Here is a 27,396-nt window from a genome sequence, read left to right as displayed (position 1 = left end):
CAGCTCCTGCCACATCACGGACACACTCACACCAGTGCCAGTGACAGTAGTGAGGCCCACAGCCCTCCCCCACCGGCCCTTGCACAGTCAGGCCCACCTGTGTCCCCAGGCGCCTGAGTCACTGCTGACGGCTTGGGACCTGGTGGCCATGGGCTCCTGGGGAGCCACTGGGGAGGGGGTGGGTGGCAGCCACGTCACCTCAGAGGAAACACCTGTGGCCATAAATAGGCAGCCAGGGAGGCAGCACAGCACAGCCCACAGAGCAGCACCACACGCTGTGCCCACCTGTGCCACGATGCCCGCGGCCATGCTGCCCACCTGCTTCCTCAGCCTGCTGGCCTTCACCTCTGCCTGCTACTTCCAGAACTGCCCCAGGGGTGGAAAGAGGGACCTGTTTGACCTGGAGCTGAGACAGGTTTGACCACTGCCCATCTCCGGGCTGTTGGGAAGGGCAGAGCCCCAGGGCTGCCACCACACGCAGGGGCTGGGAAAGAGGATGCCCTGGGACAGGCGGAAAGGCTTCCTGGTTACTGTGCCATCCACACAGGGTTGCAGTGGGAGGGGTGTCCCCAGGAACCCGGCTTGTGGCCGGGTCAGGGGGAGCTGGGCAGTGAGGCCTCCCGTGTGCCCGTGGGGGCCTCTCAGCCAGCAGTGGTGGGAGCAGCCGAGCCCTGTNCCGAAGCCTCTGTCTGGGAGAGGCTGGGAGCCAGGTGGGGAAGGCCTCAGGTGCTGGGAAGGACAGGGCTCGGCTGCTCCCACCACTGCTGGCTGAGAGGCCCCCACGGGCACACGGGAGGCCTCACTGCCCAGCTCCCCCTGACCCGGCCACAAGCCGGGTTCCTGGGGACACCCCTCCCACTGCAACCCTGTGTGGATGGCACAGTAACCAGGAAGCCTTTCCGCCTGTCCCAGGGCATCCTCTTTCCCAGCCCCTGCGTGTGGTGGCAGCCCTGGGGCTCTGCCCTTCCCAACAGCCCGGAGATGGGCAGTGGTCAAACCTGTCTCAGCTCCAGGTCAAACAGGTCCCTCTTTCCACCCCTGGGGCAGTTCTGGAAGTAGCAGGCAGAGGTGAAGGCCAGCAGGCTGAGGAAGCAGGTGGGCAGCATGGCCGCGGGCATCGTGGCACAGGTGGGCACAGCGTGTGGTGCTGCTCTGTGGGCTGTGCTGTGCTGCCTCCCTGGCTGCCTATTTATGGCCACAGGTGTTTCCTCTGAGGTGACGTGGCTGCCACCCACCCCCTCCCCAGTGGCTCCCCAGGAGCCCATGGCCACCAGGTCCCAAGCCGTCAGCAGTGACTCAGGCGCCTGGGGACACAGGTGGGCCTGACTGTGCAAGGGCCGGTGGGGGAGGGCTGTGGGCCTCACTACTGTCACTGGCACTGGTGTGAGTGTGTCCGTGATGTGGCAGGAGCTGCTGAGGCTGCCATTGCAGCTCTCAGGACTTGGGGAGAGGGACAGACAGGGTCGCTTGGGACTGTCTCCAAATTTTCAGGGGTCTATGGGCCCCTCTCCCTACATGGCCCCCTGTGAAGGGGTGACTAGAACCCAAGGGTCTGGTGTGTCAGGAACAGGGCTCTGCCCAGCCTAGAAATGGTAGAAAGGGGGCTGCAGGTCTGCAGGACCCCCTCAGGTTGGTCTGCTTGCTGAGAGGACAGGTGACTGAGACCTGCTGGGGAGTCCGTAGGCAGGGCTCATGGACTGGAGATTGGGGGAACCTGCCTAACGAAGCACGGGTTAGTGGGAGATGCCTAGAATGCTGAACTGGGGCGGGGAGGCTGAGCCTCAGACGTCGGCTGTTTCTGAAAGATGGGACCTGTGACGGGTGCCTTCTGGCACTGGCCTGTTGTGGCAAAGGGGGGCACAGGACTGTGTTTTGGGGTGTTTCAACAAGGAGTGGTACTTAACGGCAGAAACCTGCTATTATTCTGAATCTGTACAGCCTTTAAACAAACCCCCTTCCTGTTTCTCACCAAACCCCTGCACTGGGAGTCAAGCCCCCTGGCCTTGGGCGCTCACCTCATCCCCACCCTGAGCCGCAGGGGCTGGGGGTCTGTAACGGGCCAGCAGAGGCCTGCACGTCCTACAGGCGACTTAACGACCTGACGTGGGAGGAGCCTGTGGCACCCAGCAGATAGGTGGCCTGTCCAGCCTCACTCAGCCTGAAGGTAACTGAGCTGCGGGGCGAGGAACCCTCAGTTCCCAGCTCTTGCCCCCTTCCATGCCCCTGCCTTCACCTGGTTCCCCAGGCCGTTCACCTGAGATACACACGTGGTCTCAGCTCTGGCAGGGGCACCTCCAGAGCCGGGGCTCTCCTCTGCTCTGTGTCCTAGACTGATTGCATCGCTTCCTTGTTCCAAACTGTCCTGACCCCCCTCTGCCCTCTGGACAAAGCCTACTATTTCAGCATGTCCCAGAGGCCTGCTGACTGGTGCTCCAGGGTGGCCTGACCAGCTCCTTGGTGCTGGAGAGCTCATGCCAGTGGCTGGGGGTCAAACAGGCTGGACCTGGGGGCCTCGGCACCCTCCTCTGGCAGAGGCAACAAGGGTGCAGGACAAGCTGTGACTGTCCCCGTGTCCGCTGCCCCTGGTTGCCAGTCTTGGTGGGTTTGTTTTTCAGAGATTGCCCCCATCCCCATGCAGGCTGGGTTCCCCAGGAAGCAGACTCAGGTGGAGTTTAGGAGCAGGTTGTTTATTTCTGAGGGCCCTTGGGACCCCCGCCTATGGAAGGGAGTGGGACTTTGTGTCTGGGAAATTCACAGCTGAGGTATAAACGTCCGTCTGCCTCCCACACCTTCGCCTGTCACGGCCCAGCCCACAGGGCACGTGCTGGCCGACCCATGAGGACACGCTCACCAGCCGCTGCCACCACGGTCATTGCCAGAGGTGCCCAGAGGCCGAGGGACCCCTGGTCTCGCGCTTCCTCTGGCCTTAACAAGTCTTTGGCTGGGGAACTCCAAGGTTATTGTCATAATGGAGCCAGCTAGCAAGGAAGTCTGGGACACAGGCTGTGCAGGCCTCCAGCCTCCTGTGGGGCTGAGGGCTTGGTATGGGCAGCCCATAAACTGAGTTCTTAGATGCACCATTTCCCACCATTTACAGTATTTAGAGGGGAGTAGGCAGAGTTGTTTTATGGAAACTTTTTTTAAAATAAGAAGGCGAAATGATATTTGAGATAATAATATAGTTTGACAATTAGAAATTTATGCTTTCTAAAATTCCACAAAAGTTATCTGTAAGGACAAACAGTGTATCACTAGCTTGTTTTTACCTTGAAAAATAACCCCAATTCTTTTCAATGTAATTTTGTCTAAAAACAAATACAGTTGAGTCCCAACTTTTAATAACGGACAAATTGTATTTGTCAAAGAGGTTTTCATGTAAAATACCTCCACGTAAATGTTGGCAAAAGTCACCGGGGGGAGAAGGAGCAGCTAAGGAACTCGAAGGTATAACCCAGGGACCCAGACCAGGTGGTGAGGCCCAGAGGGGGAGGGGACTGGGGACTGGGGACTGGGTGGAGGGGGGCAAAGGGGAGAAAAATGGGGACATCTGCAACAGTGTCAACAGTAAAAATAAAGATAAATCTATCTTAATGCATATTTTTGAACAGCAGTTTTGTAAGCAGTTTTATATCCCTCTTTGTACATTTTTCGGATGCAGATATCACACCCCTTCCTTGTGTGAAACACATGGTATTTTCTGGTGAATATGGTATTTCTGCCTGTGACACTCAGCACTTAGGGCAAAAATGAAATAGCAGATTTCCAGGATTTCGTTACTTCCTGACCTGGCGAAGTTTAAGGCGGGCTTTTGATGTTGGATGCTCCTTGCAAGGGATGTGCGTTCCACTACCTTCTCTTACAAGGGAAACCCATTTGGGGTGACTGGGGCTGGCGGAGGCATGCCTCGTGGCTTCGTGGGCCCTTCTCTGAGCTTAGGATAGAAACTAAATAAGAAGTGAAATGTGATAATAATAAAATGAAGTAAGAAAACTCTCCAGGAGAGGTGGGAGTGTTTGCATGCCCACCCCACTCACGGCTGCAGCTGAGAAACGCACGGGAATAAATGGAAAACAGGGAAAGCCCCTTGGCTGGTGCTTAGGGTGCCTGGGTTGGAGTCCCAGCTTCCTTTTTTATTTTATTTTATTTTAAACTGTAGTATACATTCAATATTATTTTGTATTCGTTCTAGATGTACAGCATAGTGGTGGCACAATCATATTTTACAAAGTGCTCCCCCCATATTTCAAGTACCCTCCCTGGCACCGTTCTTATACGATGGTATTGGCCACATTCCCCACGTTGTCTTTACCCCCTGGGGCTATTTGTGACCTACCAACCTGTAGTCTTAACCCCCTTACCTTTCCCCCAGACCCCGTCCCCCCTCCTGTGGAGACCACCAGACAGGTCTCTGTGTCTGTGAGCCTGTTTCTCTTTTGCTTTTTGCCCATTTCGTTCTTCAGAGCCCACCTGTAAGTGAAATCACATGGTGTTTGTCTGTCTGTCTGTGTCTGACTTACTCTGCTTAACACAGCACCCTGGGGGCCCATCCACGCCCGTCAATGTGGGATTTCATTCTTTTTATGGCCAAGTGACGTTCCAGTGTCCACGTGCACCCCAACTTTTTATCCACTCCTCTGCTGGGGGGCACTCGGGCTGCTTCCATGTCCTGGCAATTCTAAGTAATGCTGTGATACAGGTCAGGTGCATGTATTCTCTCCAACTGGTGACTTGGGTTTCCGTGGGGACACACCCAGAAGTGGAATTGCCAGGTCCNAGCTTCCTTTTTTATTTTATTTTATTTTAAACTGTAGTTTACATTCAATATTATTTTGTATTCCTTCTAGGTGTACAGCATAGTGGTGGCACAATCATATTTTACCAAGTGCTCCCCCCATATTTCAAGTTACCCCCCTGGCACTGTACTTATACGATGTTATTGGCCACATTCCCCACGTTGTCTTTACCCCCTGGGGCTATTTGTGACCTACCAACCTGTAGTCTTAACCCCCTTACCTCTCCCCCAGACCCCGGGCCCCCTCCTCTGGAGACCACCAGACAGGTCTCTGTGTCTGTGAGGCAGTTTCTCTTTTGCTTTTTGCTCGTTTCGTTCTTCAGAACCCACCTGTAAGTGAAATCACATGATGTTTGTCTGTCTGTCTGTGTCTGACTTACTCTGCTTAACACAGCACCCTGGGGGCCCATCTACACCGGTCAATGTGGGATTTCATTCTTTTTATGGCCAAGTGATGGTCCAGTGTCCACGTGCACCCCGACTTTTTACCCACTCCTCTGCTGGGGGGCACTCGGGCTGCTTCCATGTCCTGGCAATTCTAAGTAATGCTGTGATAAATGTCAGGTGCATGTATTCTCTCCAACTGGTGACTTGGGTTTCCGTGGGGACACACCCAGAAGTGGAATTGCCGGGTCCCAAGGCAGCTCCATTTGTCAATTTTGATGGCCCTCCTCACCGTTTTCCGTGGCGGCTGCACTGGCCACCTTCCCACCAGCAGGGCACTGCTCCCTTCCTTCGTGAGCGCCCTTGGCAACAGTTTTTAGTCTGTCAGTTTCCATGAAGGAAAAATTGGTAAGAAACTGGCATTAGCCTATGAGACTGTTGTGGCAGTTAATTAAGACATTCATGTAAACCTGAACTCAGTGCTGGGAAGACAGCAATTGCTCAGTGTGTGTTATACTACAATTCTTATTCTCTTGTCTATCTCTTCCTTTTTCTGCTCTTCTTCTTCTTATTATTATTGTTATTAATATTATTGTTATTATTTTAGTGAAACTAAAGAATGGCCTCAAACTCATACCAGAGGCTGAGAAGCGTGTTAAATTTAGCCAAACTGGAACTGAATTGCTGGAGGCCAAGATCTGCCCTGCAGCTCCTCTTACGTCCAGCAGAGGGCAGTCTCACCAGGAAGGTGACTGGGGCCTTGAAAATGTGAAAGGTAAGAATGGCAAATTTGACTAGAGCCCATCCCTTATTTGGGACTATATTGTAAGACCCTTAGTGAATGCCTGAAACCGAGGATAGCACCCTAACCTATGTACACTATGTCTTTTCACACACATACAACCCTCGTGACCTAAAGGAGCACTTCATGGCTTCTCTTTGCCGTGTCTGAATTGCCGGCATCACTCCTCTTGTGCTTTGGGGCCATTGCTGAGTGGAATAGGGGTCCATGCACACAAGCTCTGTGATGCCCTTGCAGTTGATCTGGTCACCCAGAGGGCGGCTGACTGACCAGCGGTGGGCAGCACACTCAGCGTGGAGATGGGGAACAGAGGGACGAGGCGCGTCCCCGAGACCACGCAGCAGGTGGGCACGAGACTTGGTCACACTGCTCAGAACAGTGTGCGTTTTAAACTTAGGAATTGCTTAGTTCTGGAATTTTTCCTTTAATGTACCTACACTGTGGTGGACCGAGGGTAACTGAAACCACGGCAGGCAACACGCACACGAGGGAGACTGCTGTATTCCATCACTTCTGTTCATTTCATTCCTCTGTTGGGGACGCCTGGGTTGTTTCCATTTGGGTCTCTCACAAACAGTGCCGCTGGATTCCACCTCCATGGACATGTCTTCTGATGCTCATGTGACTGACTGGAGAGGAACTGCTGGGTCACACGATGTTCAGCCTCAGTGATGCTGCCGACCAGCTTTCCCAGTGGCTGTACCAAACTCTCCTGCCCAGCAGTGCACGGAGGTGCCCATTGTTCTGTGTGCACGGGGTAAAGCCAGCCCTTCTAATGTTAGCTGTTCCAGTGGGTGCGTATTTCATTCTGGTTTTAACTTTAATTTCCAATGTAACTAATGGGATAGTTACCTTTCATTTTTATTGCACGATTTCATACTTTGTTTTGTGGTTTTCTCCTGGCTCCTTTGTCTATTTATTTCAGTAAAGATTTCAATTATTATTTTTTTAAAGATTTTATTTATTTATCTTTAGAGAGGAAGAGAAGGAGAGAAATATCAATGTATGGTTGCCTCTCATGCAACCCCTGCCGGGAACAGGCCTGCAACCCAGGCATGTGCCCTGACTGGGAATAGAACCGCAATCATGTGGTTCGCAGGCCCGCGCTCAATCCACTGAGCTACACCAGCCAGGAAGATTTCAATTATTTTTAGTGACAGGGAAAGAGAGGGAGGAAGAGGGAGAGAGGCACTGATGTGGGAGACAAACATCATCGGTTGCCTCTCACACGCCCCAACCGGGTACCTGGCCCACACCCAGGCAGGTGCCCTGACTGGAAATCAATCAGCAACTGTACAGTTTGTGGGAGAATGCACAGCCCACTGAGCCACACCAGGCAGAGCTGTCTTTTTTCTCTTCTTTTAATCCTCTCCTGAGGATATGTTCTGTGATTTTAGAGGGGAAAGACAAGAGAGGGAGAGCCTGAGTAAGAGAGAGATATTGATATGAGAGAGAATCATCAACCAGCTGCCTCAGCTATGCTCCCTGCCCAGGGTTCAAACCCACAACCTTCGGGTGAAAGGGATGGTGCTCCATCCAAGTGAGCCACACTTTCAGAGCCTTTCTCATTTGTCTTTTTAAATTTATTTTCAGAGTTCACTTCATGTCAACTAGCAACCCTTTGCTGAGTGTATGTGCTGTGCTAACAAGAAGGGTTTGCTCCACAGGGGTCTGTGAGAAGTGCTAAGTGGTCCGGGCCTCCCAGGGCTGAAATAGTCAGGAAGCCCACGAAGGTCCCCTTGTTCTCCGAGTCCAAACTGCTGTCTCTGTGGCGAGTCAGTCCTAACCTGACCCTCCACAATATAGACCCCGGATCTCTACCCAGTAACCAGACCATCAGGTGAAGGGAGAACCCTGCCATCACATTATATATTTGACTGTGAATCTTCCTCCTAGAATGTGTCAAGGGGTCTTGTGACCTGTGCAGCTGCAGTGGGGAAGGAGAAACGCCCAGATCTGCCTGGAATTTCTGGGGCCCAGTATCCCTGGGCACCCAGAGTTCCACTCTGGTCCACAGAGCAGAGCCGAAGCTCATCAGGAAATGAGGAGGATGAAGGAGGTAACATCATTCCACATTAAACATGTGTGTTGGAGAGTGGGAGATAAGTCCTGTGAGCACACAGAGCCTTGCATGTCCGTGGAATTTCCTGGGTGCAGTGCGGTGGGGCCTACTGGGATATCCCGTCAAAGAGAAAGGGAATTCTCACGGTGTCCTGGTAGGAAAAGCTAAACATACAAGAACTCTGGTATCTGGTAATTCCGCCCAAGAGAAGTGATGCTTATGTCCATCAGAAGGCAATAGCCAAAACCTAGAAACAACCAGAAATCCTCCAAAGAATAATGGATAAAGACATACAAGTGGACAGTGTATGTAACTGTTGCTTCTACAGTAATGACAAGACAGATGGGCTATCTCCCTCCCAAAGTGATGCAGAAGATGTCATACCTTTTTTTTGCAGTTGCTTTGAACTTTGAGAAAACTCCACCTAAATATATCAAAAGAGCATGGAAGCCAGCAGGTGGGCATGGTCAGAGGTGCTAATGGGGCCTGCAAGCAGGGCTCAGGCCTCTACCTGGCCCCAGGCTGCTGTGACTTGCAGCTTCTGGGCTCCCAAGCTGCACAGGAGCCTCGTGGTTGACAGGATGGTGATCTCTGCTGACTGGCTGGCTGGCTTGGGCAAGGGGCCTCCTCCAGGAGCTGCCCTTGGGGGACAGGGAGGAAGACACCAGGGTGTGGTCCACATTGGGGGACCACATTGGGGGATGTTTTCAAGTGAAGCACTGGGGAATGCAGCCAGCTCATCCTGCCTCTGTTTGTGCTTGCCTGTGATCGATCACCACACTGTTCTTGGTCTTGACCGTGAACTCCTTGAGGGAGAAGTGGTGGATGTCCAGGAAACAAGCCAGATGCTTCATCTCAGAGATGCCTCTGCTGAGTTGCTGAGTGTGGCTGTAGGCAGGCCAGCCTGGTGTGGGAGTAAGGGTAGGGAGCATTTCCTGGGTCTGTGGTCTGAGAGCCCACGTCACCCAAGGATGGTGCTGAAACCATCTTGAACATCAATCAGTCAATCAGCTGGGCATTGTAAAGGCCCACTCAAAGAGCTGGGGACCAAGTCTCGATCTGGAGATGGTCTCAGAGAGGGCTCTGCAGGAGCCAGAATGGCAGGCGGGAGCGCCACTGTGCTGCCTTAGGGAAAAAAATGAGGAGTTGCTATACTAGAGTGCCGGCCAAGATGAAAGTGTAGGTAGACTCACTGTGCCTCCTCACACAAACGAAAGAAGGACAACAACAAATCTAAAAACAAACAACACCCAAGAACTGTCAGAAAATTGAACTGTATGGAGGTCCAACAACCCAGGAGTTACATAAGAAACATTCATCCAGGCCCGTAGCAGGGGCGGAGACGGGCAGCAGTTGTGGAAGGTACTCACAGTCTGGGGCAGATCCAGTGGTCCCACATTATGTGCAGATGGACCAGGAGGAACAACTGGGGAACAAGACAGACTGCGCAACGCAGGATACCAGCACAGGGAAATATAACTTCAAACCCTCTGACTGAAAAAACCTGTGGGTTTGAGGCAGTGGGATAAAGTCCCAGCCTCACATGAGAGTTTGCTGGAAAGACCCACTGACTTCTAGAACATACGCAAACCCATCCACCTGGGTGTAAGCACCAGAAGGGCCCAATTTGCTTCTGGGTAGCAGGGGAAGTGACCAAACCTGGCTGAGAACTGAGCAGGGGGCATTGTTCCCTCTCTGACCTGTCTCACAATGAAGAGACAGGGGTTACCCCGCCCTGGTGAACACCTAAGGCTCCACCCCTTACTATGTAAAAGGTGAGCAAAAACAAACAAACAAACAAACAAATATGGCCCAAATGAAAGAACAGATCAAAGCAACAGAAAAAATACAACTGAGTGACCAAGAGATAGCCAACCTATCAGATGCACAGTTCAAAACACTGGTGATCAGGATGCTCACAGAATTGGTTCAATATGGTCACAAAGTAAGGAATAAAGGAAGGTTATGAAAAGTGAAATAAAGCAAAATGCACAGGGAACCAGCAGTGACAGGAAGAAAACTGGGACCCAAATCAATGGTTTGGAGCAGAAGGAAGAAATAAAAAGTCCACCAAAACAGAATGAAGAAACAAGAATTCAAAAATTTGAGGGGAGGCTTAGGAACCTCCAGGACATCTTTAAACATTCCAATATCTGAATCAATCCTGGCACTCCAAGGATGCCTGGAGGAGAAGAACAAGAACAAGAAATTGAAAACTTATTTGAACAAATAATGGAGAACTTCCCCAATCTGGCAAAGGAAATAGACTTCCAGGAAGACCAGGAAGCTCAGAGAGTCCCAAAGAAAGTGGACCTAAGAGGTAACACACCAAGGCACATCATAATTCCATTAACTATGATTAAAGACAAGGAGGGAATCTTAAAAACAGCAAGAGAAAGGAGACAGTTACCTATAAAGGAGTTCCCATAAGACTATCACCTGATTTCTAGAAAGAAGCCATGCAGGCAAGAAGGGGCTGGAAAGAAGTATTCCAAGTCATGAAATCCAAAGACCTACAACCAGGATTACTCTATCCAGCAAAGCTATCATTTAGAATGAAAGGGCAGATAAGGTGCTTTCCAGATAAGGTCAAGTTCAAGAAGTTCATCATCACCTAGCCCTTATATGAATGTTAAAGGGACTTACCTAAGAAAAAGTAGATCAAAACTGTGAACAGTAAAATGACAACAAACTCACAACTATCAATGATTGGATCTACAAAAAAAGAAAAGAAAAGGACTTCCGCCAAGATGGAGGCATAGGTGGAAACACTGTGCCTTCTCCTACAACCAAGTTTGAATACAACAAAGGTTTGGAGAACAAAGACACAGCCAAAGAACAAAAAATTGAATTATATGGAAGTCCGACAACAACAAACAGTTCGACCGGGACGGTAAGAGAGGCAGAACCAGCAGCAGAGCAGGGTCGAGCAGGACAGATCCCCCGACCTAGGCACACAGGCAGCCTGGACCCAGTCAGGGTGTGGGGCAGACTGACCGAGGTCGCACATTTGAGCACAGTGAGACGGACCGCGAAGGCCCCAGAGGGCAAACCCAGTGGTGGAGGGCTGACGGCGGTGGCACACTGGAGTGCAGTGGGACGAAACGCGTGGCCCCGGTGATGGTGGCGGCTGCGGCACCCGTGGCGGTGGCGGTGGGAGGTGGCAGACGGGACGCCATTGCTCCTCTTTGACCCTGCCCCCACATACAGCGTCACAACCCAGCCACTGACTTGCCCCGCTCTGGTGAACACCTAGGGCTCCAATCCTGCTACGTAACAGGCACGAACAGCCCAAAAGATGGCCCAAGAAGAACTCAAAGTCTCAGAGCCAATAACTCTAAGCGACCAAGAGATTGCCAGCCTCTCAAATGCACAGTTCAAGACACTGTTTATCAGGATGTTCACAGAACTGGTTGATTATAGTCACAAATTAGAGGAACATACGAAGGTTAAACTAATTGAAATGAAGGGAGATACACAGGAAACCAATAGTGATGGAAAGGAAACTGGGACTCAAATCAATGGAATGGACCAGAAGGAAGAACAAAACATCCAACCAGAAAGGAATGAAGAAATGAGTATTCAAAAAAATGAGGAGAGGCTTAGGAACCTCCAGGACATCTTTAAACATTCCAACATCCGGATTATAGGGGTACCAGAAGGGGGAAAGAAACAGCCACGAGTGAAAAACTTATTTGAACAAATAATAAAGGAGAACTTCCCCAGTCTGGCAAAGGAAATAGACTTCCAGGAAATCCAGGAAGCTCAGAGAGTCCCAAAGAAGTTGGACCCAAGAAGGAACACACCAAGGCACATCATAATTACATTAGCCAAGATTAAAATGAAGGAGAGAATCCTAGAGGCAGCAAGAGATAAGGGGACAGTCACCTACAAAGGAGTGCCCATCAGACTGTCAGTGGATTTCTCAAAAGAGACCTTACAGGCAAGAAGGGGCTGGAAAGAAGTATTCCAAGTCATGAAATCCAAAGACCTATAGCCAAGATTGCTCTATCCAGCAAAGCTTTCATTTAGAATGGAAGGACAGATAAAGTGCTTCTCAGATAAGGTCAAGTTCAAGGAGTTCATCATCACCAAGCCCTTATTATATGAAATGCTAAAGGGACTTATCTAAGAAAAAGAAGATGAAAAATATGAACAGTGAAAGGACAGGAAACTCACAGTTATTAACAACCACACCTAAAACAAAAGCAAACCAAGAGGACAGCTAGATCAGGAGTGGAACAAAAGAAATGAAGATCACATGGAGATTTAGCAACAGGGGAATGGGAGGAGGAGAAGAGGGGAGAAGGTACAGAAAATAGCATAGACAATAGGTAGAAAATAGGCGGGAGGGCAAGAATAGTGGGGGAAATATAGAATCTAAAGAACTTGAGACACGTGGTTATAAACTAAGGGGGGAGAATGGTGGGGGAGGGAGTGTGCGGGTGGAGGGGAATGCAGGGAGGGAATGGAACAACTGTAATGATATAATCAATAAAAAATATATAAAAAAAGAAAAATACAAGCTAAGCAAAGAACTAGAACAAAAAGAGAATCACAGATATGGAAATCACATGGAGGGTTATCGGTGGGGGAGTGGGAGGGGAAGAGAGGGGAAAAAGTACAGGGAATAACTAGCAAATGTTAAGTGGAAAATAGATGGGGGGGTTAAATAATATGGGAAATAGAGAAGCCAAAGAATTTATGTGTACGACCCATGGACATAAACTAAAGGGGGAGAATGGGGGTCGGAGCAGGTGTGCAGGACAGAGCCGGAAAATGGGACAATAAAGCTGGAAAATGGGACAATCTGAAATAGCATAATAATTAATAAAACATATTTAAAAAGAAGATTTGCTCACCTGGACCCTTTGTCCCTAAAAAAGAGATGCACCGCATTGGGTGCCTCTGCATTTGGAGCCCATTGGCCACATTTGAAGGTGCTGCTCTGATCCTTTACCAGGACCAGAAGGGCAGGGGGCTTTGAGGGTCATCCAGGGCAAGGACACACCAAGGCCATCCCGCTGGAGCACAGGCAGCTCTGCCTTTCAGGCCTTATGACCCAGGGGGTCCTCTCCTGCTCAGCATGTCCAGGGGGGATCAGGATGCTGGGACGAGCCAGTGGGATCGCACATCACAAGTCCCTAGTTATTACAACAAAGCCAGAACCCTCCTTGACACATCACTAGCACCTTTTGGAAACAGCTCTTTCCCTACCCCCAGGCCTGTCCAAGACTGTGCACCAGTTAGCTTATTCTGTGCAATAAACCGCCCCCAACCTGCCTGGTCTGAGACGATGAATTCTGACAACTGCTCATGAGACTGGGGGCCAGCAGGATGGTCCTCTGCTCTCAGTGGGGCTCACTCATGCCTGTGTGGTCAGCTGTGGGTCAGATAAGCTGGTCAGGCAGATGGACTCTTCCTGAGCTCATGCTCCTTCCTAACTCATAACTGTGATCGAAATAGCGCATCTTAAACATCCAGTTGACCAAAGAGGCAGCCCATGGAGTCCAGGTTTCCAACGCTCCTACCCCGGAGGGCAGGTGGCTGCAGTGTTGCCCTCGTGCCCGTGTGCAGCCCTGAAGGACAGGGAGGAAACGAGTTCTCCTACTTGCCTGAAACGCTACATCACAACCATGTTCCCTGGAGTGAGAGGGAACCTTAGAGGTGGACAACTGGCTGATGATTCAGCTGGGAATAAAGGACTGAGGACTGAGCAAAATATGTTTGGGGGATGCTGACCTGGGGGCGTGTGGAAGAGTATGTGGGTGCATGTCTCAGAATGGACCTGCAGTTGGAGAAGATTCGTGTCCCACTGGAAGCTCACCCGAAAGACCCGCTGCACAAGGTGGGTCACCAGACATCCTCTATCCCCTCCACCCCAATCCGTGCCCTGTGGACTGTTGAACAACGTGGTCTTGGTGGCAGAGACGGAGGGTGCCCATGGGCTCAATTACAGACACTTCCCCTCACCCAGGTTGACCTGGCTACCGCCACTGTTGAGAGCCCAGCTCTCCAATAGCAGAGACCAAAGGTGGGCACTGTTGTCTGGGGTCCAGCTGATGACTGCCCAGGGTCACACACACACTGAATGCCTCACACAGCAAGGCCATCCCAACAAACTGCCTTGGATGGAGGCTCTCCCTCCACAGGGACAGAAGGAGGGCAGTGGGTTCTCTGGTCTCACTGGGCACCACCCATGAGGAGCAGCGGCCTCCAGACCAGCCGGGCAGCCTGTTGAGGGCTGAGTGTGGGGCCAGTCACAGGCCACACTGGGTGCGTTACGCCATGAATCTGCACCTGGTGCAGGGCCTCTCCCCAGGCTGGTGGTGTGGGAGAGAGTGGTTGGCCCCAGCAGAGGAAAGTAACCCTTCAGCAGTCACGAAGCCTAGTTGAAGTGAGATACTGTTTGCTGGGACTGGTGACCCTCTCTGTAGCTGTGAGATTCCGATGGGCACTGCCCGGCCTCTCTGACTTGAGGACAGAGAGGGCAGCTTCAGCATGAAAGTCCGAGGTTCTGTGGGACAGCTTCTTGCAGCATCTCCACCTTCTCCACCCTCCTCTCCCTGCAGCCACCGCTCGGGGACCCGTCCATTGGGTTCCAGCTGGCTCTGCACCAGGACCAGCATGAGGAATGTGTCCCCTTGAGTGGGGGTGATGTGCTCCCCTCTTAAGAAGCTAATCAGACACTCATTATGACTCAGCAATCCTCCTAGGTCAGCACCCAGGAGAAATGAAAACATATGGCCATGCACAGACTTACACATAAGTATTCATAGCGAGATTCTGATCATAGCCAAATTGGAAGCAATTAAATGTTCATCAGCCGCTGGGCGGACGGCAGAGTGTGCTCCCTGCCCGGACTCCATCTCAGCAATACAGACAAATGACCTCCTGACACCCACAGTCACTGGGGTCAACCTCCAAACACACGGGAAGTGAAGGAAGCCAGACCCCAGACCCGACCCGCTGCGTGGGGGCATCTCCACGCACTTTCCAGAGCAGGTGGGTCCACGTCAGGGGTCCCTGGGGCAGGGGTGGGAGCAGGCGGTGCTGGCACCTGGGCGTGAGGGACGGGTTTTCGGATATGGCAGTGTCTGCAACTGGGTTGTGGGTGGTCCCACAGCTGTTTACTAAAGCCCCAAACTGTGCACTTTTTAGATGGTGAACTTTAGGGTGTGTACATTGTACCTTAGAACTCACCGGCTCCTAACCAGCTGAAATAGCTTTATGTTTAATATAGCCCACATAGGCCCCCAGAATCCCAGCCCCTGGTTTCTCCGGCCTTTCTAAACCTCTGCGCTGGGCCCCAGTGCATCTTCCAAAGGACAGTGTGGAGCAGATGAGGGCAGGGCGGCCCTGTGGGGGCCGTCATGCTACAGTCATGTACATATACGTGTTAGCTCAGTGAGGTCAGTGCGCGCACAGGGCAGGAGGAGGCCTTTCTGGAACCATTTCCAGGGTCAGACTGTGGCCCTTCCAGCCCAGCATGGCAACGAGCTGATCTGGCTGAACAACAAGACCAGCTGCTGACTGGTGCTCCAGGATGGCCTGACCAGCTCCTCGGTGCTGGGGAGCTCCCACCAGTGGCTGGGGGGCAAACAGGCCCTGTGACCTGATGGCCTCAGCACCCTCCTGGGAGAGTCAACAAGAGTGTGTGGCTGGCTGGGGCCATGGCAGGCTCTTCTCTCCTGGGTTCACATCAGGGATGGTTCTTTCCGTCCTTGGCCTCATCTCATCCATTCCTTTNACCTTCCTGGTGAGACTGCCCTCTGCTGGAGGTAAGAGGAGCTGCAGGGCAGATCTTGGCCTCCAGCAATTCAGTCCCAGTTTGGCTAAATTTAACACGCTTCTCAGCCTCTGGTAAGAGTTTGAGGCCATTCTTTAGTTTCACTAAAATAATAACAATAATATTATTAATAATAATAATAATAATAATAATAAGAAGAAGAAGAAGAAGAGCAGAAAAAGGAAGAGAAAGACAAAAGAATAAGAATTGTAGCATAACACACACTGAGCAATTGCTGTCTTCCCAGCACTGAGTTCAGGTTTACATGAATGTCTTAATTAACTGCCACAACAGTCTCATAGGCTAATGCCAGTTTCTTACCAATTTTGCCTTCATGGAAACTGACAGACTAAAAACTGTTGCCAAGGACGCTCACGAAGGAAGGAGCAGTGCCCTGCTGGTGGGAAGGTGGCCAGTGCAGCCGCCACAGAAAACGGTGAGGAGGGCCATCAAAACTGACAAATGGAGCTGCCTTGGGACCTGGCAATTCCACTTCTGGGTGTGTCCCCACGGAAACCCAAGTCACCAGTTGGAGAGAATACATGCACCTGACCTGTATCACAGCATTACTTAGAATTGCCAGGACATGGAAGCAGCCCGAGTGCCCCCCAGCAGAGGAGTGGATAAAAAGTTGGGGTGCACGTGGACACTGGAACGTCACTTGGCCATAAAAAGAATGAAATCCCACATTGACGGGCGTGGATGGGCCCCCAGGGTGCTGTGTTAAGCAGAGTAAGTCAGACACAGACAGACAGACAAACACCATGTGATTTCACTTACAGGTGGGCTCTGAAGAACGAAACGGGCAAAAAGCAAAAGAGAAACAGCCTCACAGACACAGAGACCTGTCTGGTGGTCTCCACAGGAGGGGGGACGGGGTCTGGGGGAAAGGTAAGGGGGTTAAGACTACAGGTTGGTAGGTCACAAATAGCCCCAGGGGGTAAAGACAACGTGGGGAATGTGGCCAATAATATTAAAAATAACTCTCCTTTCTCACTCGCTCTCCCCCTCTTCTATCTGTCTTCTGTCTGTCTCTCTCTGCCTCTCTGCCTCTCTGCCTCTCTGACGCTGGCAGATCCAGGCCACCACAGGGTCTCCCTTTCCCCCCTCCCTCCCGCCCACTTCAGCCAACGCTGTGACCTCCACCCAATCGGCCACTGCAAATGACAGGGCGCCCCGCAGGCCCAGGGCCTGACCCGCAGCGCCCAGCCGTGACCAGACACTCGCCCGCCCTCTTAGGCAGCGCTCGGCCCCGCCGCCCAGGGCATAAAAGGACCAGATCCCAGAACCAGCCACGGCCTCCGCCAAACTTGGACCCCGAGCCCGCGCCATGGCGGTCCCCAGCCTCGCCTGCTGCCTGCTCGGCCTGCTGGCGCTGACCTCCGCCTGCTACATCACCAACTGCCCCGTGGGCGGCAAGAGGGCCACGATGGACCTCGACGTCCGCAAGGTGAGCTCCCACACCCTCGCTCCTCGGCGCGGGGCCGGGGCACCCGAGGCCCAGGGGGCCCAGCTCTTTCCTTGGCCTCGCCGACCTGTGTTGAGCCCCGCAGCCGCCAGGCCCGGGACCCAAGGCAGGTCCTGGGTGTGGGTTCACCTCCTGGGTCCGCCTTTGGGGCCACGCCCGAGCCCGGAGGAGCCCGGCCTCCTGCGCTCCCCGGGCCGCGCTCCCCACCCACAGGACCCAGACCCCGCACCCCGGCTCAGCCCCCGGGCTGCTCATGCCCTGCTGTCCCGCCAGTGCCTCCCCTGCGGCCCCGGGGACCAGGGCCGCTGCTTCGGGCCCAGCATCTGCTGCGGGGACGAGCTGGGCTGCTTCCTGGGCACGGCCGAGGCGCTGCGCTGCCAGGAGGAGACCTACCTGCCGTCACCCTGCCAGTCGGGCCAGAAGCCCTGCGGGGACGAGGGCCGCTGCGCCGCCAGCGGCATCTGCTGCAGCCCGGGTGAGCGGGCCGGGCCGGGGCGGTCTCGGGGACTCGAGGGGTGGGGCGGTGGCAGGACCTGGGGACCGCACTGAGGACCCAGGGACCGCACTGAGGACCCAGGGACCGGACCCGCACGTGCCACAGCCCCGACCCGCGTGTCTCCCCGCAGACGGCTGCCGCACGGACCCCGCCTGCGACCCCCAGGCCGCCTTCTCCCAGCGCTGAGCGCCTGGGCCCTGGACACAGTCGGGCCGCACCCTCGTTCCTGCCACAGCCACCCCAGAAAACGGAAATCAAATAAAGCACGTGCCCCCTTCCAACTCGTCCTGCGTCTCAGTGTCAGCTGTGGGAGGGGGTCCGCGGGGGAATGGGGGAGTGGGGGGAGTGAAGGGCGCAGCTGGGCCTGTGTGTGCAGCTCTGGGCAACTTAGGGCAGGAACGGGGGTCCCCCCGAAAGGGAGATGTACACGCAGAGGGTCGGTGAACAGATTGCAGAAACTGGCGCAGCTCAGCTGTGGCACTGGCCGTGGGCAGGAATGTGAGGGCTCTGCGGGGGGGCTGGTTCTGCTCCGTGTCTTGGCCAGGGAGCCAGCGGACAGCTGTGCCCAGTGTGTGAGCCCAGTGTCTGCCCGCACATGTCATTCGTTCACTTTTGTGTGTATGCCACACCTGACATAAGCTTTAGAAAACTAGGAAAAGTTCTGTACTAAGAGGTCCGAGGAGAACAGAGATGAGGCTTCTGAAAGGCCAGGGACCAACAGGGGCCCAAACCCTGGGAGAGGTCCCTCCTACTGAGGCAGTGGGAGGGGGGTCCCTCCTGTGGCCCCGCACCCGGGGCTACCCTGAGGGTTATTCAGGAAAGGAGCAGGAGATGACTCAGAGCAAAGTGCCCTTCACTTGGTCGTGGAGAGGACGGGATGCTCGCACATGGGAACCTGAGGGAGGTCCTGGGAGGTCTGTGGTAGCTTGGAAAGCACGCAGGACACTGCACTCCCCTACTAGAGAAACACGTGGTCACGGGTCTGTGCATTTCCCAGCCTGCGTGTCCACCCCACACATCCGAGGAGAACTCAGGTCTCCCCCACCCCCGGACCTCCCTCTGGGCCATGAGCACCCCGCATGCGCTCCACACCCCAGTGCTTACACCGAGCAGAGGGGTGTCCATCCAGCTTTCCTCACCTTGGGGCTCAGTCCAGGGTCCCCTCACCCTTTCAGACACCCTGCCACCCACAGTCCCATGCTTTCCCAAAATCCAGAGGCCAGTACTGCTTCCTTTTCAGGCACCAACAACACAGGGGCTGATTGTCACCTCTTCTCCTGGGGACATCCCAGAGGTGGCAGCAAGCTAGGTCCCAGGGATGAGCTGGGACAGCTGCTAGCGGACGCAGGACCCAGTGAAGTTGTTGGGTGGCCAGGACGGCCCACCCAGGGAGAGCTTGCTCTCACTTGTCACTCTTCCTCCCAGCTCAGTCCCAGGGCCTCTGGTCCTTGTGGGAAACACCCCCCCGACCCCCCTGCAGACCCCCAGAGTGCCAGGGCTGGTCCAGGGCGGCAGTTCCCAACTCTCTGTTTAACTGCTACGTTGTGAACGCACTCACCGCCCAGAAGTAACATTCCCAGGTGGCATGCCTTCCTGCACACATCTCAGAAAGTATAGAACTAGTCTTGGCAGGAATACAGAGAAAAGGGGAGTAACCAATGACAGAGAGTTTTATTTCATTGTGGAACTAAACAGGCGAGGTGAGTCTAGGTGACATACACACAGGAAAGTCACAGGATCACACCCGCTTGTAAGGGACACAGCACAAGGTTGGAAGCCGTTCTGTCCACAAAGTAAAGGACGGTAGGAGGGTGGAAGGGCCAGGAGGACTGACATTCTCTCTGCCTTAGGGGAAAAGGACTCAGGTTTCAATGAACGGCACAGATGGACTCGTGGCGCATCTGGGGACATTCAAATAGTGCCTGAATGTATTGGGTGGTACAGGCACCGTTTCCCTGTGCTTCACCATAGCGGCTTCACAGATGATGCGTTTTTTACAAACTGAAGGCAAGACCCTCCACCAGCAAGAAGGCCACAGCTTGCTGTTCTGCCGCACTCGCTTCCCTGCCCTGCTCTGGGCCCTGAGCCCGCCAGGTCTCCCGAGTGTGCGTGTGGGGACCTGTGGTCGAGAGTTGCAGTGTGTGCCAACAGTCTGTGGTCGTGGCTACAAGAGGACCCCGTGTCTGTGGAGAAGTGCCTGAAGGTTCTCAGGTAGATAGTATGACAGTGGGATTGACCTCGAGGTGCCCCGGGGGGTGGGAGGGGAGTCCAGGTGGAGATGAGACCAATCAGCTCGTGTTGGCAGCTGTCACTGCCGAGGGGGTAGGGGCCTGAAGGCTCTCAGTCTAGTGGCTCCACTTTTTGGTGTGTGTGAGGTTTCTCATAATAAGAGCTACCAAACCAAAAGTGGTAGGAGAGGTAAATGTTCTATGAAAAGATGCCCCCAAATTTGCTTTGTTAAAAATGATGCAGCCCTGGCTGGTGTAACACAGTGGATTGAGCGTGGGCCTGCAAACCAAAGCGTCGCTGGTTCCAATCCCAGTCAGGGGACACGCCTGGGTTGCAGACCAGATCCCCAGTAGGGGGTGTGCTAGAGGCAACCATACATTGATGTTTCACTCCCTCTCTTTCTCCCTCCCTTCCCCTCTCTTTAAAATAAATAAATAAAATTTGTTTTAAAAATGGTGAAAATCAGCCCTGGCTTGTGTGGCTCAGTGGATTGAGTGCAGGCCTGTGAATCAAAGGGTCGCCAGTTCAATTCCCAGTCGGGGCACATGCCTGGGTTAAGGGCCAGGTCCCCAGTAGGGGGTGTGCGAGAGGCAACCACACACTGATGTTTCTCTCCCTCTCTTTCTCCCTTCCCCCTCTCTAAAATAAATTTCTAAAAAAACAGTGCAAATCAGTACGTGTGAATTATGAAATAACACTAGTTTATAAAACAAACCAACCTCTGTGTCACCCAGAGGACTGGGCCACAAGGTGAGCCCGCGGAGCTGTGTGAGACTTCAGGCCAGAGCATCCAGTTCGAAAACTAGAAACACCCCCCGCGTCAGCGCGCACTCACTGCTGTGACTCCTCTTCATGTCACACTGTCAACACTGGGGGACCCTGCAGCACAGGGGTTCTTGAGAGACCAGGACCACAGAATTGACCCCAAAAGACAAAGAGCACAGGTGAGGAGAGAGACCGCATCAGCCTACACCAGCAGGGCCCCACCCTTCAAGGTAGCAGGCTCAGGGGTGACAGCAAAGCCAATGTTTAAGGCCGTGAGAGAGCTTGACCTTGGCTTGGTGCTTGAACCTGCCCCTCCCCCACCCCCCAGGGCTGCCTGAGGCTGTCACCAGGCTGTGCCCTAAGGCAGCTTGTTGGGGTCACAGCTCAGCATGCCTCCTCTCAGCTGTGGTCCGTGCTGGCCTCCAGTCAGCAGAGGATTCTGGAGGAGAGGGAGCCTCTTGTGGCCCCAAGACCTGGAGCAAGACAACCAAAGAGAGGCCGCAGGGGACACAGCTGGTAGGGAGAGAGGATGGAACATAACGAGGGCTGGAGGGGCAGAAGGCAGAAGGAGGGGTGTAGGAGGACAAAGAGAGAAGCAAGAAAGGACCCAGGAGTTGGAGATGAAGGGAAGGGAGGCGAGTGAGGGGCCAGGGGGTAAAGAGTAGAGGGGGGAGAAAGGACAAAGAAGGACAGAGGGACAGAGAACAGCATCAGCCTCACTTTATGTGACATCTTTGATCTGAAGATTCATGTTTCACAGGAGGGACGATCCTTGTGTCCAGGAGCAAATGGGAGTGTGTGTGAGTGTGTGTGCGTGTGCCTGTCTCTCCTGGAGTCTGTGTGTCTGCATCTGTGAATGTGTCTGTGGTTGTGAACCTGTATCTCAGGGCCTATGGTGTGTCTGTGATGTGACTGTGGTCACGATTCACGGGGTATGTCACTAAATTATTTTCATGTTTTGTGTGTGTGTGTGGTTTGCACAGCTGCACGGGGTGGAGACGCGTGGCCAGGGTCTCAGCGAAGTCTGTCTGTCAGGCTGACTGAGAAGCCAGCAAGGGGGGCCTGGCTTTCACCACCCCCAACAGATGGCACCTGGCCCTGTGCTGGGTCTGGGGGTGCTGGCCCCACTCCCCCACCCCTTGCACACCTGCACACCCACAGCCACACACAAACATGGCACAACCATGATGAAATAGGCACTGCATCCGGAATCTGGGTCCTGGAAGGGTCCCCGAAGCTGCTTGTCCCTCAGTCTCCTGGGATGTAAATGGGAACCAGAACTCCTGGTCCCTTTTTGGTTTGTCCCCTCTGCCTTCTCTGTCATCCTTAACGTCTACCTTCTCTCCCCCCACAATCTGTCTCTACATCTCTCCCTACCTTGTCCCCAGAATTCTTCCCCCCGCCCTGCTCCCTTCACCTCTGTCCCTGTGCCTGGGGACCCCCCCACCCCTGCAGGCTGACTCTGGGCCTTGCCCGCCCCACTTCACCCCCAGGTCGCCGGTCCCAGTTCCAGCAACTCTGCTGGCCCAGGATCGCTTTTCTTAAGGGGCCTGTCCCTTCTCTTAGGTGAATATGTCTACTCCTCGGTTCCAGGGACAGGTCGGGCAGGTGTGTGTGTTGGGGAGAGTTTCCCGTCTGCTCCCCGACCTCCCCCCTCGCCCTCCTCAGAGACGGAGACAGACCCCACCAACCAGTGCGTTTTAAAAGTTTATTTTTGGAGTTTCACGGGGTGGGGAGGGGGTGGACCGCGACAGGCAGGGGCTCAGTGGACGCCGGGCGCGGCAGGCTCGGGCGCCCGCGCCAGCTGCACCAGCCGCAGCAGCAAGGCCCCGGTCGGCCGGTCCAGCTGGGTCGCGTTGCTCTGGTCGGCGGAGCGCGCGCGGCGGTGGAAGCCCGCGCCGTCCCGGCACTCGGGCTCGTACGCGCAGCTCTCTGCGGGGAGCGGGGTCTGAGCGCGCCCGGGGCTCCCGGGACCAGACCCAGATCTCCCCGCCCGCCCGCTCACACCCCAGGGCCACACCAGCCCGCGGGACCCGGGCTGTCCCCCGAACGCCCGGCCCGCCCCCGCCCACCGCGGCCCCGCACCTTCATCGCAGCAGATGCTGTTGGCGGCGCAGCGGCCCCCGTTTCCGCAGGGCTTCTGGCCCGACTGGCAGGGCGACGGCAGGTAGGTCTCCTCCTGGCAGCGCAGCGCCTCGGCCGTGCCCAGGAAGCAGCCCAGCTCGTCCCCGCAGCAGATGCTGGGCCCGAAGCAGCGCCCTTTGCCCCCGGGGCCGCAGGGGAGGCACTGGGGAAGGAAGGGGTGAGCCCGTTGGGGGCTGAGCCGGGGCTGGGGGTCAGAGCCCCCGTGTGTGGGGAGGGCGGGCGTGGACCCGAGTTCCCGGGTCGCCCTGAAGCTCCTTTGGCCCCAAATGGGGTCAAAGGAGCAGAGCCCCCATCTTCTAACCTCCCAGGCGACTCAGAGTGACTCTCGGTGTCATGCTGAGCGTCCTCCCACACACCCCCACCCCACCCCCACAGAGGTGAGGGTCTCCCATGGGCTGCAGCATGGGGGAACCTTCCTCCTCAGCTGTGGGGCCTCGGTGCTGTGCACCCCTCTCTCAGCTGTCCTCCACTGTCTCTGAAATGCAGCCCCATCTCTCCTGCCCCCATTATGCAAGCTTGATCCCTAGGTCACCCCCATGCAGACAGGCCACTGCCCCCCTCCCCATACCTCCAGCCCCTTCCTCCCACTTCCTGTCCCCTCTCTGGCCTTCACCTGCCACCCACCTGGACCTCTGCCCACCTGCCCATGCACTCACCAGGTAGGTGGCTGGGGCCTGAGCCCTAGAAAGGAGCAGGAGGCCCTAGTGACCCAGGCTCCACAGGCACCAAAAGGCCAAGGGTCATCTGCAGTCTGCTGGCCTACCCCCTTCAGTGTATTCAACAGCTCAGGACTGAGCTTCCTGTACCTGAGCAGAGTGGGCATTGAGCATGGTGCCTGGATTTCCTTCAGCTCCAATGAAAACGGAGAGTAGGGAATGGAGAGGACATGCAGCAGGACAGAAGTGGGCTAGGTGCCTAGGAGAACTTCCCTAGAGGATGCTCGGGTGGCAACTCCCACTCAGGCGAGCTCAGGCCATGGCCAGTGTGTGTGCGGGGACCGAGGCCTCTGTCTGGGAGAGGCTGGGAGCCAGGTGGGGAAGGCCTCAGGTGCTGGGAAGGACCGGGCTCGGCTGCTCCCGCCACTGCTGGCTGAGAGGCCCCCAGGGGCACACGGGAGGCCTCACTGCCCAGCTCCCCCTGATGGCCGCAAGCCTGGTTCCTGGGGACACCCCTCCCACTGCATCCCTGTGTGGATGGCAGGGTATCCAGGAAGTCTTTCCGCCTGTCCTCGCCTGCCTGCCTGCCCTGGCCCCTCTGCCCATCCAGTCCAAGCCTGGCTTCCTCTGCAGGGCACTCCCCTGAAGCCCGCCTGTCCCAGGGCATCCTCTTTCCCAGCCCCTGTGTGTGGTGGCAGCCCTGGGGCTCTGCCCTTCCCAACAGCCCGGAGATGGGCAGTGGTCAAACCTGTCTCAGCTCCAGGTCAAACAGGTCCCTCTTTCCACCCCTGGGGCAGTTCTGGAAGTAGCAGGCAGAGGTGAAGGCCAGCAGGCTGAGGAAGCAGGCGGGCAGCATGGCCGCGGGCATCCTGGCGCAGGTGGGCACAGCGTGTGGTGCTGCTCTGTGGGCTATGCTGTGCTGCCTCCCTGGCTGCCTATTTATGGCCACAGGTGTTTCCTCTGAGGTGACGTGGCCACCACCCCCCCCCTGCAATGGCTCCCCAGGAGCCCATGGCCACCAGGTCCCAAGCCGTCAGCAGTGATTCAGGCGCCTGGGGACACACGTGTGCCTGACTGTGCAGGGGCTGGTGGGGGAGGGCTGCAGGCCTCACTACTGTCACTGACATCAATGTGGCCGTGATGTGGCAGGAGCTGCTGAGGCTGCCATTGCAGCTCTCAGGACTTGGGGAGAGGGACAGACAGAGTTGTTTGGGACTGTCTGCAAATTTTCAGGGGCTATGGGCCACTCTCCCACATAGCCTCCTGTGAAGGGATGACTGGAACCCAAGGGGCTGGTGTGTCAGGAACAGGGTCCTGCCCAGCCTAGAAATGGTAGAAAGGGGACTGCAGGTCTGCAGGACCCCATCAGGAGGGCTGGCACTGTGAGAGGATAGGTGATCGAGACCAGCAAACAGCCAAGGTGAAGGGCACTCTGTGTACTGGCTGCACCGAGAAGGGAGAGGGTTGCCTGTAGCCCGAGGACCAGGCCGCTACAGCCTCCAGGGACTGAGTACTGGAGACCCATCCCACAGGTGGTGGGCCAGGCTCCTGGGAAGCCGGGGATGCTCTCTTCCTATGGACCCACCCAGAACAGGGTCCAGACACTCAGAAAACAGGGGCCTTGGAGGCAGCTTCTTGACATGTGACCATCTCTCCCCTCCCAGGCAGCAACATGCAGGTCGGGGACCCAGTGAGGGTCAGATCCCCATGGGATCTGTCGGCCAGCCTGTCCCAGTTGCTTCCCTTACCAGGACCCTATTTTGGGGGATCAGAGCAGGTAGCATCCTAGGACAGTTGCAGGTGGGCGCACGGGAACTTTGGAAGCAAAGGAGTGGAGGAGCCACAGCCACATAGACCCAGCCAGGGGAGGGAGTTTTCAGGCCCCACAGTACCTTCTGGTCCCAGCTCCTGGAGCCCCCAGGTCCTGGGCCTCCTCTCACGTGTCCTGTGCAAAGAAACTCCAGGGAACAGGGCTGCCTCCTCTCCACCAAGTGTCACGAGGAGAGACCAGTGTCCCAGGGAGGGGCCTTCCATGCTCAGAATTTGATGTCAAGCTTTGCAGGGACATCTCCTTAGGGGCTGTGAGGACTCTGGAGCCGTGTGGCCTGTTGCAATCCGACCACTACGGTGGGAAACGTCATGACCTGAGTAGGTCATGATCCCATCTGAGCCTCGTTCTCCTCCCGTGTGAAGTTGGGTGGACACGGGCTCAGTGAGAACTGAAACGTTGGAATACGTAAGAGCTTTAGAAGAAGGCATGCGCCTGTGTACAGTTAGTTGTGTGTATAGTATCATTAATGTTGCTATTCTTATTGACAGCCAAAGATTTTTTCAGATAGTGCCTCTCTGGGTTAACCCAGGAGGAACATTCTCAATTATTCCTGCCCTGGAACGAGGGCCCTTCTGAACTCTTGCCATCCTGAGACTCTGTGGGGTGGTGCCAACACCCAGCGCCTGACTCTCTCTGAACTTCAGGCCCGAGTTACCCTCTGGAACTGGGCGGGGTCACACTAATGCAGAGCTCAGGCCTTGGGGCTGACCAGTCCCGTCTACCAGCCTCAGCATTCTAAGACTTGCCGCCCACACCGCAGCCCCTGGAAGAAAGGGGACAGCGCCTCTGCCTGGATGCCAGAGGGCCTGCTGTCCCAACGCCACCTTCCTGGAACCTGGATGAGCTGGAAGAGTCTCATTCCTGTGCTGACTGGCTGCACTGGAAATATGTCCCCTCACATGCCACCCAGGCCCCCTCAGTAGCCCTACCCCCTTCTACAATCCCCTCATATGTTCCCTTCCCAAAGCTACTTTTTCACACCTCCGTCCTCCAGTCTCCTACACCTCACTCAGCTCAGGATCCTGATTCACCCATCATTTCAAAAGGGAGGATTCAGTTCTTTCCGGTCTTCCCTTTCTCCCCCCACACATCCCCTCCACATCCACTGTGTTTTTTTTTATTTTTATTTATTTATCTTTGGAGGGGAAGGGAAGGAAAGAAATATCAATGTATGGTTGTCTCTCGTGAGTCCCCTGCTGGGAACTGGCCTGCAACCCAGGCATGTACCCTGACTGGGAATCGAACTGCGATCGTGTGGTTCGCAGGCCCGCGCTCAATCCACTGAGCTACACCAGCCAGGGCCACATCCACTGTGTTCTTGATATAAGGATGACATTGTGGTTAGGTCACCATTATGAGTTAGACTCAGATATGCCTCCCAGCTAATCTGTGTGGTATGTGATGATGATCTTTCCTTCACTGAGCAACTTTTTTTGTTCCCTGGAGTTAAGGGTTGCCTATGCTTTCCATTGCAGTCCATCTGCCATTTTTAGAAATTAATCTTTTATTTTCAACTCTCTCCATTCACGCTGGTGCCCAAACCAATCTACTGAATCTCCTCGGATCGAGGTCATAAATTCCTTCCATGTTGCCATATTCAGAGGTCATGTCTATGTTCTCTGTTTAAGTAATCTGCTAGCAACCTTCTATGTGATTGAGCACAGGCAGAGTCGATCCCCGGTCAGGGTACAGACACCAAACAACCGATGAATACGTGAAGAAGTGAAACAACAAATGACGTTTCTCTCTCAAAAAAATTAACAAATAAAAATTTTCTTTTAAAGATTTTATTTATTTACTTCTAGCGAGTGGGAGGGAGAAGGAGAGAGAGAAAAACATCAATGTGTGGTTGCCTTTTGTGCATCCCCTACTGGGGACCTGGCCCACAACCAAGGCCTGTGCCCTGACAGGAATCGAACCAACAACCCTTTCATTCGAAGGCCATACTCAATCCACTGAGCCACACCAGCCAGGGCT

The 27,396-nt window shown here is 54.6% G+C and overlaps 2 protein-coding genes across 3 annotated transcripts; one reads left to right on the top strand and one right to left on the bottom strand.

Moving 5' to 3' along the window:
* The first annotated feature begins 295 nt into the window (after positions 1-295).
* On the top strand, positions 296-18,000 carry OXT (oxytocin/neurophysin I prepropeptide). 2 transcript variants are annotated; one of them, XM_037051774.1, is made up of 3 exons: positions 296-415; positions 17,571-17,772; positions 17,924-18,000. In XM_037051774.1, the coding sequence occupies exons 1-3, from the start codon at positions 296-298 to the stop codon at positions 17,977-17,979; spliced, it is 378 nt and encodes a 125-aa protein (XP_036907669.1). In that variant the 3' UTR covers positions 17,980-18,000. The 2 variants fall into 2 exon arrangements, with proteins under 2 accessions (XP_036907669.1, XP_036907670.1); XM_037051775.1 differs by lacking the exon at positions 296-415 and adding an exon at positions 17,119-17,279.
* Positions 18,001-22,488: 4,488 nt separating this feature from the next.
* On the bottom strand, positions 22,489-24,490 carry AVP (arginine vasopressin). Its single transcript, XM_037051773.1, has 3 exons — positions 24,337-24,490; positions 22,873-23,074; positions 22,489-22,719 (listed from the first exon to the last, which is right to left on the bottom strand). The coding sequence occupies exons 1-3, from the start codon at positions 24,454-24,456 to the stop codon at positions 22,550-22,552; spliced, it is 492 nt and encodes a 163-aa protein (XP_036907668.1). The 5' UTR covers positions 24,457-24,490; the 3' UTR covers positions 22,489-22,549.
* Positions 24,491-27,396: the final 2,906 nt, after the last annotated feature.

The sequence above is a fragment of the Sturnira hondurensis genome, unplaced genomic scaffold (assembly GCF_014824575.4).
Source record: "Sturnira hondurensis isolate 20B ecotype Veracruz unplaced genomic scaffold, ASM1482457v3 Scaffold0007401, whole genome shotgun sequence".
Classification (NCBI taxonomy): Eukaryota; Metazoa; Chordata; class Mammalia; order Chiroptera; family Phyllostomidae; genus Sturnira; species Sturnira hondurensis.
Note: the sequence above shows the minus strand (reverse complement) of the source record. Positions and strands in the feature narration are given on the sequence as shown.